The sequence below is a fragment of the Abrus precatorius genome, unplaced genomic scaffold, assembly GCF_003935025.1.
Source record: "Abrus precatorius isolate BTA unplaced genomic scaffold, Abrus_2018 Scaffold10, whole genome shotgun sequence".
NCBI classification, from domain to species: domain Eukaryota; kingdom Viridiplantae; phylum Streptophyta; class Magnoliopsida; order Fabales; family Fabaceae; genus Abrus; species Abrus precatorius.
This window is the reverse complement of record NW_020874292.1, coordinates 9,564,926-9,582,015: the sequence shown is the minus strand read 5'-3', so window position 1 is coordinate 9,582,015 and position 17,090 is coordinate 9,564,926. Positions and strand designations below refer to the sequence as shown.

The window sequence follows — 17,090 nt, the reverse complement described above, 5'->3', positions numbered from 1 at the left end:
AAAGATCAAAATTTTAAATTTTTCTGAGATTTTCTTTAATAAACTTTGATGGCGACTCTACTAATTTTTCTTAAAAACGATTTCGTCGTACCGTTACGAATGTCCAATTGCGACAGATAAAAAAATAAAACTACTTAATTGAGCTTGCTTTTTCAAAAGGTAAATTCTGAATATAGTCATAACTTTTTATGAATACGTTTACAATATTAATATTTATTTAACACTCTACATGTTTTATTTATTATATTACATTATTTGTTATATTTATCATTTTGTATCTTTCTCTAAATATATACATTTTCAGATTTTTATAAAAATATTTTGTAAATTTTTTTTGTTCTAATATAATATTTTTATAATTTTTAAGAGTATTTATTATTTTTATATTTTTATTATTAAATTTTTTTCAACTTCTCAACCCTTTCTCTATAAAAGTGGCTCATTTTGCTGCTCACCGTAAGTGAGAAACTTTATAGTATTGCTTAAAAAATTAATTTTATTAGGCTAATAAAAGTAGTGTATAACCTCAACAAAGTTTAATGTTTTTAATTTTTGTGAACCTAACTTAAATCGAAATTTATCGAAGCAGGTTAAAAAAAATTATTTAAAATACAAATCTTAATCTTATTATGTAGATTTGATTCAATTGAACAGATTATTTTATTGATACTATTAAAAACTAATAAAATTTTTTCAAAGTTTGTATAACAAGAATAAAGAATAATTAAAATACTAATAAAATTTAACAAATTAAAAGTAAATTTAAAATGATATAATCAATTTTTAAAAATTGACTTGTATATTAACTACTTTTAATAAGATAGAAAGTACATTCGTTAGGCGTGTAGACTATTTTCCCACTTTATATAAGTGGCAGGTGTGCAACGAGAGAAGTTCAGTAGCTACTTACTTGCACAGACCGAAACCCTCCCTCCTTATTCAACATTAACCTTTCCTTGTGCTCTGATCTGTTCTGTTAGGAGTAGCAGATGGCGAAGCTTCCTTCAGTGTTCTCTTTGAGGCACTGTTTGGTGTTATCTCTCGCCTTGAACGTGAGCTTGATACTGAGAATGATGTATGAAAGTGAAGAAAGGCACAACAACTCGTGTTTGGAAACACAAAGAGGAACCTCGATTGCAATTAGTTCTAACACGGAGGGGCACAATATCCACAAATCACGCGTTGTTATATCACCCACTTTGTCTTTGCCCAATTCTACTTGCACGGATCAAACAGGAGCCACCAATAGAGTCATCAACCTCGACCAGTAAGTGCAAGCTATGCTTAATTATTTTGTTCCCTTCATTAAAATTCTAATAATGTCTTCGTGAAGGTTCCTAACTTACTAAATTTAGTGTCGCTAGTTATTAATTTTGGGCTAGGAAGCAACTTTTGAAGACATTTCCAAAACTTTTTGACAATTCAGTTGCTTGTGTCAGTGAACTTGTTCCTCGTAACGGCAATTTTCGTTTTATCTTTGCTATTATTTTATTTAGTTTATTATTTGAGCCAGTCGTGGCTCTGTTTCTGCTAGGACTGAGGATTGCGTCTTTGGTACTGTTCTTTGCTTGCTGCTCTTGTTTCCTCAGAAGACAGGGACAAAACCTCCTCTCTAACGTGAACCCAAAATGTCAGAGATAAAACAACTCAGTATAAAAATTCGTTTCAGTGTATGTGAAGATTTTAAATTCCATTTTTCTTAACGGTGGCAAGATTGGAGGGGATACAAGTTATATATAATTAATTTTAATTTATTTAACATGCACTGTATTATAAAGAATAAGAAGTTAAATATAACAATTTTGTATTAAAAATTGTATTAAATTATAAAAATTTTAATTAAATTATTTTTTATATAATTTCTCATCTTATATATTATTGCATATATTAAAAAAATTGAATATATATTCTTCTAAATTAAACAAGTTAATGTATTGATACTATTAAATGTTGTTTTAATAATATAATAGATAATTTGAAGTAAATTTTTTTTTATAAAAAATAATGTTGTCAATATATCCTATGGTTATTATATTAATGTAATTTCATCAATATTTCAATAAAATAATTTTATTTTTTAATTAATATATTAAAAATTTTGTTAACAACATTTTTAAAATTTTAATGAAAAAGAAGTGTCTAATTACCGAACTTATAATTTCTTAATTCCTATCTTATATTATTGTTATTATTATTACATCATAATGTTGCTGATTTTGTTAGTTCATATTATTGCTGTTCTTATTTAGTTATCTAAAAATTTATTAATTATTATTTTTTCACTAATACACTTTTGTTTATGGAAGATATTGTACAAGTTTACTATACATCTATCATTTCACTAACAATTAAAATTGAACAGAATGCGAATCACTATGCATACGTAAACAGCCTTGTTACGCCAAAGTGAGAAAATGGATTGTAATAGTCTTACAAACAGGGACTTAAACAACTTTTTCCCTTGTATTCTGGAAAGTAAATGACCTTTTTCTCTTGTAAATTCGAAGTTCGTTTTTATACCAAAAGTTTTAGTATAATGTTGATGTCAATATTAAACATAAAAATAAAGAAATGAAGTGATGATTATCTGTGTACTCTGTTTCAGAGTTGAAGGGTCGAAATTTAGTTAGGGAAAGTAGCGCCGTATTTGTGGTAGAGCGTGCTCGATTATAGCCAAGTAGGAGAGTCTAACTTTAGCACCATTGGTGGGATTCTCATTGACATTGTCCATCCCAAAATCATTATGCACATTAACCTCCTCTTACACTTGTTCTTCTTCAGATTTTTTTATTTAAAATTACTTTTTTCAAAAGTTATTACTTTCTTTTTCTACATATGATTTGTTCCGTGAGCTGCACTTATTATTCATTTGGTACGAAATGAAACGTCAATTTTATAGGATACCAAATTCAAATGAACTATACAAAATTTACAGTATATTTATCTTTAATTAGGTATGTAAAAATTCAACTCATATTTCCGACTCGTTTTTGCCTTATGTTAATTTTAACATATTCAAATTTTTAAAATTACACCTATTATATGTTAAGAGTGGATTCGTGTTATATTTTGAGATATTCTAACTCAACCTAATGTCTATTTCAAAAAAAAAATTACGGATTAATAATAAAAGTTAAAAATTTAATAGATAATATATTTATATTATTCATTAAAATAAATAACGTAAAATATATTTTAACTTTAGTTTTGTATTTTATTAATTCCATAGTTTAAGTATTAATAATGTTGAAGTTGATATAAAATTTATAAATCAAGTTAAATTTAATTTTATCCCAATAAATCGAGTAGAATTCAGTCGGCAAAGACGATATTATAAAAATTTCAAATTAGATAATTAAGGGTAAATATAAATTAGTCCTAACCCTTCTTATAACATGAATTTTAAATTGAACATTATAAAATTTATGAATAGTAGATCAACATTTAAAAAAAATGGTATAATGTTAGTGTAACAGTGGTTGTTGGTGGTTGGAAGAAGATGGTGGGGTCACATGCCGGATGCGCGCGTAGACAGTCTTTCGGCAGTGACCATAAGGCTATTATGGAAGCGCTCCTTTGGTTCTGTGAATGAGGTGAGATTTATAGAACTTTCGGCCACCCCAATCGTGAGTCGCTCAATTGTAAAAGCTTTTCATGTGTCCTTTGTTTTTCTCGTTTTCATTTTTCCATTTTTTGGTCTCTATGTGGGCCCTTGGAATCTGGATCTACATATCAACTGCACCATTGTGGGTCCTTCGTCAAATGGAAATCTTCCTCCAACATCTTTTGTCGCTTTACTCTTCAGCCGTGCATGGCTCCCATTGATATGATGTAATTTTTAATGCATACATCTACCCATCTTTCTATCTATCTAATCATTGCTTGCCTAATGCAATTTTTTCTTTACTTTTCCCATAACTTGACACATGCAGTTGCAACCCTTAGTTAACGCCCTTTCTTCGACACGTTCATTGCTCCTTCTTTACCTAATCCATTGGCGGAGATCTTAAACATGTCTAAACAAAATTATTAAGCCTTTACTCTAAAGGAATTGGGAATAGACTTACGTCATTTTTGTTTTGAGACAAGGATAAACTGTGACGCTACTTGTTAGAAGGGTTAAATGAATCTGTCAATGTCCATAAAGCCTTATTAAATGTTTAAAGTTATGTAGGCTTTTCATTTTCAACTTTATCTATAGTAATTTTTTTTGAGTTGGACTTTTAGAGATAATTAACTTGATTTTAAAGCATAGTACTTTTTATTTGCACTTATACTACATTCAAGTTATATTTCTGCAAAAAATAGAACTCAGTGTATCTAATAAAGAAACTAATTTCAATTCACAAATAATTTCGAAATTCAGATCATGGCCTACATGGGAAGGGGAGAGGAGTGCAGATTACAGATAATATCGTAATATATTTCATGCTTTTCGGTGGTATCATAGAAGCCGTGAATTATAAATTTTGTAATGAATAATGTTCGTTCATTGTTGGACATGACAATGCAAGATCTGGTTAGTTTCTGATGAATTGTCCTTAAATTAAACGAAAGATTTAAATATATGCAGTGGAGACCCGACAGTGTACGAGAGATTTTGGAGACAAATGGGTGACAAGAGCACGATCATAATCCCGGGATGGCAATCGATGAGTTATTTTTCTGATGTAACCAACATTTGCTGGTTCTTGGAGGCAGAGTTTGCTAGGGAAGTGGTGAGGTTGCACAGAGTGGTGGGCAATGCAGTGACAGAAGGGCGTCACATTGTTGTTGGGACAGGTTCCTCTCAGCTCTTTCTTGCTGCTCTCTATGCTCTGTCCCCGCGTGATGCACCTGAACCAATCAGTGTCGTCTGTGCTTCACCCTATTACTCGGTCAGTGAGCTTTTATCTTGTTTCTGTTTAAAATCATGTTTGCATCTTTCAAATCTCATAAAATTAATAAGATTCTTCTGAAAGAGACACTTATTAATTGTGGCATCCAATGTGTTCATGCCATTTCTTGTGTATGGTATACCGTAATTAATTAGCCGCCTCATCATTCCAAGTTTTAATAAAAAATATTATTTATTGATTTTTTCAATTTAAAAATCCATTTAATTTTTATCCTTCTGGATGTTCATCTAATATCTTTGTACCACTCCTGCATCTGCTCACATGATAGTTGATATTTTTGTTGAACGGTGGCATGTGGTGGACTATGAGTAAAATATGGCGTAGCAGATGGGTCATTCATTCAATTCATAAACAAGAGAGGGAAAATGTCCCATCTGGCTTGATTACTAAATAGGGTATAGTTGACGCTTAATCGCTCTTACTGCGTATTTGAAAATTTCGTAAAATTATGTCTATTGACCTTTTAATGTAAAGTTTTTTTAACGTAGTTCTATTCAAAATGAGGGGGGAAAATGATTGTTAGTTATTTTAAAATATTTTAAATAATTTAGACTCTCCCACATGCATACATTGTTATTCTACCCTCACTCTCTAGTTCTTGAGTTTGTGCTTTTTTAAAAAGAAATTATGTCATAGATCTATTTTGTCTTATGCTTAATTTTCTTTATTTTAAATATTGGGTCTTTATTTTTTTATTTAAATTCTAAATTGTATTACAATTTTTTAATATAAGTTCAATTCAAGAGTATGAAAAAGTGATTGAGCTTTAAGCTTGAGTGCTTTATTTATATAAAATATTTTATGTAATTTAGATTTAAAATCATTATAGACCTTTAATTTGTTGTTAATTTATCAATGTAAACTTTTGATTATCTAACAGTTATAATTTATAGCATTAAAATGATTATATATTTTAAAAAATTTAATGTGAATCTAAACATATTTTATGAGATATTTATAAATAAGATGCTAATGGCCCACTCTTGAAGAATTTAACAGATTTATACGAATGGACACACATTTTAATTACATGACTGACTTTCTTATAGGGTATGTCATAATAAATTTGATTTTTTTTTTGTCATATTATTAGATAAGGTATATACATGACTGACTTTCTTATAGGGTAAATAGTAAAATAATCAGCATTTAACATTATCATAAGTTGTAAAAGTAAAATTCTAATTTTGCATTAAAAAATAAGATAAAAGTAATTTAAAAATTATCTAAATTTTATCTTATTTAAAGTATACAAGACATTTTATCAATAAATTAGTAGAATTATTTTGTGAAAAAAGTAAATAAATTAATAAATTTTGAACATTATAGATTATAAAACATTACTTTAATTAACATCAATGTTTAAGAAGCTACTCAATATTTTTTTTTCTTTCTAGTCATAAATTTTTAAATAATTTACACTTAAAATATTTTTAATACTTCTTTTTTAATTATTTAACACATTTACTAAACAACTTTAATTCAATATGTTAATTAAAGCTATAAACTATAAAAATCCATTTGTTTTCCAAAAAAAAATCTATCATGTTAATTATAAGAATCATTGATTAAATTTAAAAGAAATTATTTAATGTTTTTAATCTTTGTAAGGTGATGATATTGACAAGAAGTGTTTGCAGTCATACCCATCAATGACAGATCACCTGAAATCAGGCCTATACAGATGGGCTGGGGATGCAGAAAGTTTTGAGAAAGATGGCCCCTACATTGAGTTGGTAACGTCTCCTAATAATCCTGATGGACATGTAAGACGGTCAAAAGTCAACCGAAGCCAAGGATTTTTGGTTCATGACCTTGCCTATTACTGGCCTCAGTACACTCCAATATCATCACCTGCAGACCATGATCTAACTCTTTTCACTGTCTCCAAAAGCACTGGCCATGCAGGAATGCGCATAGGGTAAGTTCCCCCATAACACAAACACTTTATGTGTTCATGTTCTGTTCCCCTCAATTATTTATTTTGTGTCACTATGAAGATATGTAACAATTGTCTTCATTAAAAATTACATTTAAAATATATTAATGACATTAAATATATTTTTTTTATTAAGGACATTAGTTAGTATTTTAAATAGTAGTCCATAGTTAGTATTTTTTTTTTTTTAAATGATAGCCCACACTTAATAAATATAATAGATGGATTGTATTTTGTTAGAATAGTTTTGAAAGAGAGGTAAGCAATTTCTTTGTTTGCATATGTTTACCATAGTTAGGGATTGTTTGACATTGGAAATCAAACATTAGAAGTGTGGCTAATTACCCCTTTGGATTTCTAGCAAGTGTTTGATCTATTCAAATAAAGAAATGAGAAGGTGGGTAGAGATGACTTAAATTCCTAAATGCTTCCACTCTTTATTATGTATAGGTGGGCTCTTGTAAAAGACCAAGAGGTAGCAAAGAAAATGACTAAATTCATTGAGCTCAACACAATAGGAGTGTCTAAGGATTCTCAACTCAGAGCAGCTAAGGTTTTAAGGGCAGTTTCTGATAGCTGGGAACAAGGAAACTCCCAAGAGGGTGAGTCATTCTTCAAGTTCAGCCACAAGCTCATGGCAAACAGGTGGAAGCAACTGAGACTTGTGATTGACCGTAGTGGATTGTTCAGTTTGCCCAAATTTTCACCTGCATTTTGCACCTTTTTCAATCAGGTGTTAGAGCCCCAACCAGGTACTACTAGTAACTGAATTGACAAATTCGATTTTACATGCATTCAGAAGAGCTTATAAAGAGCATGTGAAAATAATTTATAAAATAATATTCATGACTTATTTCTGTGCATAACTTATCATAATAAAGCTAATTTTAGATTATATCAATAAATTTCAAGATCAAATTTATGATATAAATTCCTTATACAGTAAAGACTTATTAAACAAGTACTTAACTCATTACCAGACGAAAAAGTTTGGAAAATTTGAATGAGTTCATTCCATATTTTTCTTTTGTATTTGTACATATTTTGCAGCATTTGTATGGTTAAAATGTGAGGGAAAGGTGGAAGACTGCGAAAGCTTCCTACGAGCACACAACATCTTAACGAGAAGTGGAACGCACTTTGGAGTTAGCCCAAAATATGTAAGAATTAGCCTGTTGGATACTGACGAAAATTTTAACCAGCTTCTAGATAGACTCTCCGTCATACAGTCGCTATAGTGTGAGTTTGCTGCTCATAATATATGTATAATTAAAAGTGTTAATTTTTAGTATTCTGGAAACTGAAACGAAACAATACAATTTTGCTCATCCATGTATAAGATGTGGATTGAAACACCCTGCCTCTGTATAACAGTATAACACTAACACATTTAGTTTGTCCATACGTGAAATTAGTATTTTTTGTCTTCTATTTTTTTTATATAATTTTTTACTTTATTTTAGTTCTTTAACTTTATTTTATTTAAGTTTAGCCTTTTAATTTTTTTTTTAATTCTTTAACTTTTAAATATTAATTAAATAGATTTTTTTCATGAATTTTATTTAACTTTGTTAATTATTATATCCACCCTTTTAAGTTCATTTATTAAACAGATAAAGATCAAGAAAAGTATAAAAAGGTCAAGAATATGTGCAAAAATTTGTCTCAAAACTCCTATGCGGGTTTATTTTTCTGCTAAGATTCATAAAATAGATCTTTTGATTTTTCTCATCCTAGTTATCGAACCTTTAACATAGACTTCATGGTCATGGCAAAGATTTTGAACCAAATGCCACAATCAAACTGAAGATTTTTCATAAGTTTGTTCTTTCTTATTATACGTGATAGGAAATTAACAAATATAAAATTAATTTTTTCTTTGATTTTGGTTTCCAACAAAATAAAAAATTTTAAATAGGAAACAATTAGTTGGACTATAAGATAGTTGGAACAAGAAGTGTCTATTAATAAAATGAAGGAAATAAAGTAATAATTTCCTTTTCTATTTCCTATAACTCACCGATCAAACAAAAAAAAAAAATTAATGTTTTTATATTTATTTTCCAAATAAAACATGACAGATATAAACTTATATATTTTTTCTATAGGGAAGCCTCGCATGCTAAGCCTACGATTAATCCTCAAATCAAGCGTCACAAACTATATATTGTAATCAATAAAATAATAATGATGATGTTCAATTTAATGAGAGTAAGGAGGAAATAGAATCAGGACATGACGATGGATTCAACATTCCAGTTTGTCAACAATTGAAACATTAAAGAATGGTAAAACTATATTGGAGAGGAGAAAATTAGTGCCTTCAAGGAGATCTTATGGATCACTATTGAAACATAAAATACTATTTAAAAGAAGTAATAGGTTGAAACATTAAAAAAATGTGACTGAACATCCCACTAATGTGGTCTAAGAATGGTGATTATGATTCTTGCAATAGAAATAAACATATGAAAGGCTTAAACAAGAAAAAAATGTGTAAAGAATTTTAATGGAAATTGGGGTTACAATCCTCCTTACTTTAAGAGTTTGAGACTATTCTGGAGCATTTAGTGTTGAATAGAAGAGAAGATTCAAAAAGAATGATGTAGTCAAGATGAGAGTTAAGGATGAGAATGGGTTAGATTAGGCTAGGCCTAATATTAAATGGGCTTGACCTGCTACACAAAACTAAAGTATAAACCTAGGCCTACTAGCTACTACACAAACTAGAGCCTAAACCTAAGTCCAATAGCCTATTTAACATTAAAGCCTTTAAATAACAATAATAATTTAAATTTAATAGGTCATGAAAGGCCTACTATTAATAAAATAAAAAATATATGATAAATAATTATATTTAAATATTATATTTAGCCAAAAAAAATATACATAAATGACTTTGCAGATATCATATCTTAACATGACCATATTTAATAACTCTACAAAATTTTATATCTCAAATAATCCAAAAGGTAACAAAAGGTACATGTCTATATTCTAAAAACTCCTCACTTCTTCACGAATGCAACTGCACAAAATAATGAATATCAAATAATAATTTTTAATGAGACACCTTTGAACATATGACAACAACAATGAATACGAAAGGAGGGAAAGTGGCACAGTGGCAGCTTTTGTTTTTGGTTCATGCCATCATGACTTTAAAAAATTATATTAGGGCTAAGAGGTTGAGAAGTATTTGAATTAAAAATACTAGAATAGAAATTAAGAAAGAATGAATTCTAATAATGAATTGAAATATTTTAGAAATAAGACAAAATTTTAATTGATAGATTTATTTTTTTTACGATAAGTTTTAATTTTGGTATTTTAATAATATAATTATAATTATTATATTATTATTTTGTAAATATTAAATTATGTTATATATATTAATATGTATAAAATTTTAATTGGTAATTTTTTTATGGTAAGTTTTAATTAGTACTCTAATAGTATAATTATAATTATTATAATATATAAATAAATAAATAAATATCATACAATAATATAATCATTTAATTGGACTGGTCCAATAGACTTAAAAGATTTGTTTTAAAGCTTATGTCTGATCTCTTTATTTAAATAGGTCTTTTAAAAAGTCTAAGTTTGATCTTTTTAATAAACAAGTCAAGTTAAGACATGCCTTAAATAGGCTGGGCTATAGACCCTCAACAGGTGGCTTGACCTATTCTTATTCCTAGTGAGGGTAAAGTGCATGCACAAATGTAAATTTTAGCATTTGTAAGTAAAGTTAAGATATGCTAAAGATATAGGCTAAAGACGTTGCATGCTAAGTATAATTATGACAAAGTATTTCATAATAAAAATGTAACCTTGGAATTGGTAGCCAAGATAGTAGTGAACAAATTCAAGACAAATAATAATTTTAAATTGAGAAAAAATAATATAAGATATTAGATCCATATATTTTGTTAGAATCAGAGTGGGAGAACTTAGAGAGCTAGGCAAGTTGCTAAGGAACTAGTTTAAAAAGATTCAACAAAGCAATATTTCTTAATTGTGGTATTATAATGTAAAGTTAAAACTTAAAGTTTAAAAAATACTTGCAAATTACAATTAGAAAGATTTATCCTTTTTCTACAATCAAGATTTGGATATTCATCAATGCTTGCAAGCTATTCATTAGAGTTAATGGTTGTCACCTTAAAACTAAGCATGGAGGTCAATTGTCAATAGTTATGGGCAAAGTTTTTAATAATCAATACTGATTAATATTTTTCACTGGCTTATATAGTAGCGGAAACTAAGACTAAAGAAAGCTGAAAAAAATTTCTTACATTCTTCTTGGAAGACATTGGAGGCATTACAACCCATAATTAAGTTTTCATATCAATGAACAAAAGATGTTCTCTCTCTCTTTCTACTTATATAGATGTGAACTTGTTATTATTTTATAAAATATAAATAAATATTATTGTTTTTTCTTGTTGTTTTAAGGACTAACTACAAAATTTGAGAAAATGTTGGAAGGAGTAGAGTATAAGTTCTACATAAGTCACTTACATAATAACTTTAAGAAAAAATTTTGAAGATTAGAACAGGAGAGGAGCAACAAAGACAACTTAGAATGAAGAATGAGAGGAAAATATGGATAATATTAAGGAGATAAAGGACAAAACATATGAATGATCTTTCTACAATTCTTACAAAATCTTAATGAGGACACATTTTTTTTTATTACCTAAGATGTGATGCCTTGATTAACAATTTATGTGAGTCCTTTAATAGTATCATATTAGTAGCAAGGGATAATCTGTTTATCACATTGCTTAATTGGATAATAACATACTTAACAAGTATGTTTGCCTCTTTTATAGATAAATTGTCAAAATATATTAGTAATTTAATGCCTAAGTTAAGAAAAAGGTTGTTTATAGATAAATTTGTAATAGACTTAGATCAACACTTGTGTATATGTAATTTTTGGAACTTGGTTGGCATCCCATGTAAGCGTGTAGTGGCCCCTATATCCTACAAGGGGAGAATTTTTAGAATTATGTCTATAATTATTACAAAAAAGAGACATACGAGGTATGCTATGGACAAGTCATATCTCCGATCAATAAAAAAAATAAATGGTCCAAAATTAATTTTTAAGAAATTTTTGCCTCTAAAATTAACGAGGAGAGAGATAATTAATGATCTTATTAATTGACGGGGGCACACTCATTCAATAAATGTGGGAGGTGTCGCATATATAGGCATAATACAAGAACTATATGAACCCTTAGTTGATCCAAATTATGGAGTTTCAAAATTATAAAATGAAAATGCACAAATAATGTCTAATGCTCCACATACTATCTCTATTACTCAATAGATAACCCTTCAAGCTAGAGCATATAAATCATATGCACCAAACTTGTTGTATATATAACTAATTTAAGGACCTCTTAAAAACTTTATATAGATACTTATCAGTTGATCATGAGAATTTACGAACATAGTAGTGATGTCTTCAAATAAAATCTTCTCTCTAATAAAGTGACAATCTTTCTCAATATGTATAATCTTACATGAAAATTTGGATTTAATGCAATATGTAAAGCTTCTTGTCGCAAATAAGTTTCATTTGTCTAACTTTCCTAAATCTTAATTCTTTGAGTAGTTGTTGTAATTCACATTGAATTGGCCAAACTCAGAAGGAAACTAGTTCATGATGAACTGTACTGGAAAACTTCACTTACTTCTATGCTCATTAGTTACAACTTTGCTGCTTGGTTGATCATTCCAATCACATGATCATAGATAGGTTGTGACCAATCAAACTTCTTAATAGTCAATTTACTCAATAGGGTGCCTAAGACGAGCTTATCAGTGATGTCTGACTATGTCTACTTTTTTATCTTTGTCATAAATGTCCTTGAATTGTCAATCTTTGGCATTGATGACTTTACATTTTTAGACATAGTCATCCTTAGCAAACTCAAGCTCAACCTACTATACATTTTTCAAGCCTCATAAAGAGTATTTTCATCATCTGTATGATCTCAGTAATGGCTGCAAGTTTCTCTTCCATTGTAATCGTTAGGTCCAAATCCATAATACCTAGTATGAATAACCTTAATGGATTCAAGCAACTACCAATATCAATTATGCATTTAAGTTCACCTTTGGGCAGTACCTAAACATACTTTAATAGCTGATCAGTTATACTCAAGGCAATATGCATGTTATTTTTGGATATACAAACACATTATCAACTGTCTATATATCTCTTTAATGTCATTAATCATAAGCAATGATCCACCTTTGGATTATCTTCTCGCATTATAATTATTTATCTAAATTTTTCATCCTTAATTTATATTATTTAATAATATCATACAAATTTAAACAATTTATAATGAACAATTAAATGCTTAAATAACCTTATAAAGCTAGGCCACTTTGGTGACAACAAACTACCTATACAAATAAGTATTAAATTGTAAATCTTTCATTATGATCATGCAATTTAGAATTAATAAACTTGTGAATTTAATCACTTTGGTGATTAAAATTTTGCTAATATAATTATAAATCGATCTTTAAATTTTATAAATTTTATTTTGCAATTCACCATGAAGCACAATTGTGCTATCCCTTATGCATGGTTGTGCCACTCCTCATGCACAGTTGTGCTACGAAGCACGATTGTGCTTCCCTTTATGCACGCTATGTGCAAGCATAGTCGTTCTATCCTTCAAATATAGTCTTTGTTGCACATCACGTTTTTGTTAAAGCTTTCATATTTATTCTTTGGTTCCTCACAATCAAAGTCATCATTATTTAACATTTCACTCACATAATCATCTTCGATGTTTTCTTCAAGATTCATATTTTTTTGTTATAAAAATATTGTCACCTTGAGGCTAGTTCGACTCTTTTGAATTAGCCTCAGGTTATAGCTTTGATTGATCACCTACTTCAGGCTCGACAAGAATATTATTTACTTCTCCTACATTCACTTCCACACCAACAAAATAAAATTCAAATATGTCTACCCCTTGCACAGTATCAAGTCTATAATGAGCATTACTTCTCAAAGTAGAAACAACCAGTGCATTACCATCTTCTACGTTGTTTACTTCAATATAACCACTTATTACCTCAATGACATTAGGTTCTTTGTCACTTATACCTTCTCTAACCAAACTAGCTATATTATCTTCATCAAGACTGTGCTTAACAATATTATCACCAACTACACCTTCACCCTTGTGTGTAGTTGATAAATGTCCTTCACCCTTGTGTATCATGGCATAATTGGCCATCTCTAAGGCATGACTATCATCAATATTCTTCTTAAACTAACTACTATTATCTTCTTAAACTAACTATCTATCAAGATCAAGCTTGAAAATTACTCAAATATCTCCACCAACATATTTCATAACAGGATTTTGTTCAAAAAAATATTCCAATGATTCATAGTTAAATTCATAGTCATGCTTGTTATAAAAAGTTGAATACATAATATAAGTGCACATTGTAACCCCTACTAAATTCTAAATACGATTTCAATATATTCAATTTTGAAAACATCCTAAATATCCTAATTGAAAAACTAATTACGATAAAAACTCTAATTATATTTTACAACCAAATATACTAATAACACTATATAAAGAAAGAAACAATACAACAAAATAAACCTTACCATGAAAAACTCTACGTGACAACAATGAGACCATAAGCCAACCAATGTGTAATGATGAAGATGAAAAAAACGTAATGTGGTCCTCACTTCTCACTGAAAACATAAACCCTAAGCCAACCAACCAAGCCTGCACATGGTTGTCTCAAAATTTCTAGACAAGCTTTCCAGTACAGTTGACGCAGGAACTGCACGTGTAGTTCTTTGTTCGCTTAAGTCAATTTGACAAGACTTAAGCGAATTTTACAATTTTTGCTTAAGCCCATATGCCCTAGCTTAAGCGAATGAAGGCTTAAGCGAATACTACATGCATGGAGCGAGACAATGAACTAAAGCGAGTGCTTGATGCGCTTAAGCTAAAATATACACGCTTAAGCAAAAAAATAATAGAGAACCTACCTCCCAAGATTACAAATTGGCTTAAGCGTGTTTGATTTGGCTTAAGCTGTTGGATTGTGGGCTTAAGCTCACATTTCTAAGGCTTAAGCGAGTAAATGATAGGCTTAAGTGATACCTTAATAGCTTAAGCCTAAAAAAATAGAGAGCACACATCCTAGGATTACACTTTCGCTTAAGCGTGCATGGCTTGGCTTAAGCGAATAAATCAATAGCATAAGCAGATATGCTTTAACTTGAGTGAAAATTGTATAAAAATAATGCAGAGAAAATGCTCTTTTGAACTAATAAACTAGCTTAAGCTATTACAAAATAGCTTAAGCGAATCAATACCAGCTTAAGCGAATATGGTGTAGCTTAAGCGAACATTGTGAGCTTAAGTGAGTATTGGGGGACTTAAGCGAATATACAAGAAAACTGAAAAACAACAACTTAAATTAACAGACATGGATACACAACTTCTGAAAATAAAATACATTTATCTTTTACATAATTGTTTTTGACAAAAGGAAATAAAATGATTACTGTATATGACGTTTTAATTTATAGGGTAATTTGTTAGGTTTATTTAGTAAACAAGTCAAACAAATTATAAAAGAGAATCAAATTGAAAGGAATTTAAATATTTATAAATAAAGTGAAATTTCATAATTTAGCTGCAACAGACTAAATAGGTCCTTGAAACTTTACAATGTGAACTAACTCTAAACATAAACTAAAATCTAAACTTTAAAAAGGAAATAAAGAAAAAACAAAGTGTTCATGCATCTTCTAAAGCAACATCATCATGAATAGGTTGGTCATCCTCCACATGGTCTCCTTTCCCATCACCACCTTCATGATCAAGTTGTGCTTCCCTTTCTTCAACTTCCCCTTCTCCTTCTACCCTTTTTTCTACTTCCTCTCCTTGTGGTCCACCATCTTCATGATTTGCATTAGGTTTATTTGGGAAGGAAGGTGTGTCTCTAGGCCATGACACTACAGCTGCAAAATCTTCTAGGGTTGGCCATGGAAATGTTGAAGTCTCTCTTACATGCTGGTGTAGAGTAAAACGATAGAAAGATTTATTAAGGCTGGTGTAGGCTCGATGGTTTGCCGCTATCTGGTAGTGTATGTGTGTATATGCCCGATTTTTGTCCTCCATTTGTTGTTGTATTTGATTCAAATGTTGTATGATACGTCATTCCATGGGTATCATTTTGGGGATGGATGGTTGTGCTGATGGTGGTGCTGATGAGGAAGGATCAGAAGCTGGATGTGGTTGTAGCTGGTTCAATAGGTTAATGCAATAGTTGTTTATGAATTGGGCATTTATAGGTTTTTTCAACTTGATGTTTTGTGTTTGATTGTTTGGTATCTGAACACTTTGGACAGCACATAAAGCAGTGATTAATGTCGAAAAGCCCAAGGGCTTTGTTGTAGATGCAGTAAGGGAGTTGGTGGACATAGCAAGATCGTGAATCTCCTCAAAGATTATAGTTGTAATGTCAATTGTGAGGTTTTCCATAACGCTGAAGACAAGGTAAGCCCGAGGCATGCGAAGATCTGATATGTGAGTGGTTGGAGCAATGTTTGTAAAGAAAAATGACTTCTATATTTGAGCTAATGTCTTCAAATTCCCTCTCTTCAACCTCATTGGCTTGCCTTGATAGTTAGTTTCATATGATTTGTTGGGAATACATAAGGACCTTACTACATCATCATCATTAAATCTTGTGGTCAAGCACCTCTTCTGCTGGTATTCGCACAACTGTCCTTCTTGTAAGGTGAGGGGGTTCCCCAACAATGCATTGATAGCATCCTTATCATAAGAGATGAATGTCTTTCTAACGCCAAGACTTCTCAGATTTTTCTGGGTGCAAGGGCCATGCATTGGCATAAAACTCCTTCACTATGTCTTCATCATTTTTATTTGATAGGTCAACTAATCTATTCCATTTTCTCCTCTGAAGTTCTTTTGTAAATTCAACAAATTGTCCCTCCTCTAAAATAATTTTCCTTTTAGGCAGAAGTTTCCTTGGGTGTAATTTCAAATATCTCTGAAAATGGGCTCAACTGAAGAACCTGTATCTATCAAAGGTAAGTTGCTGACTGGGACTCGATTGTGTTGGAGGTTCATCATCCTGAGTTGCTCTCTAGTGTACATGTTATGAAGCCTCTCCAACATATGAACGCTGCTTCTTTCTTTGGAGAA

General features: G+C 30.0%; 1 protein-coding gene across 1 annotated transcript; it reads left to right on the top strand.

Annotated features, from left to right (window-relative positions):
• Positions 1-933: 933 nt before the first annotated feature.
• LOC113853118 (tryptophan aminotransferase-related protein 2-like) lies at positions 934-8,075 on the top strand. The gene is made up of 5 exons (XM_027483572.1): positions 934-1,267; positions 4,574-4,877; positions 6,539-6,819; positions 7,288-7,589; positions 7,888-8,075. The coding sequence occupies exons 1-5, from the start codon at positions 990-992 to the stop codon at positions 8,073-8,075; spliced, it is 1,353 nt and encodes a 450-aa protein (XP_027339373.1). The 5' UTR covers positions 934-989.
• The last annotated feature ends 9,015 nt before the right edge of the window (positions 8,076-17,090 follow it).

What these genes read in the sequence shown, in the direction of transcription:
- LOC113853118 (XM_027483572.1), top strand. Translation starts at nt 990, where the DNA reads ATGGCGAAGCTTCCTTCAGTGTTCTCTTTGAGGCACTGTTTGGTGTTA. An exon ending in AGAGTCATCAACCTCGACCA is followed by an intron (nt 1,268 to 4,573) that starts GTAAGTGCAAGC and finishes AAATATATGCAG; the next exon opens with TGGAGACCCGACAGTGTACG. An exon ending in CATGCAGGAATGCGCATAGG is followed by an intron (nt 6,820 to 7,287) that starts GTAAGTTCCCCC and finishes TATTATGTATAG; the next exon opens with GTGGGCTCTTGTAAAAGACC.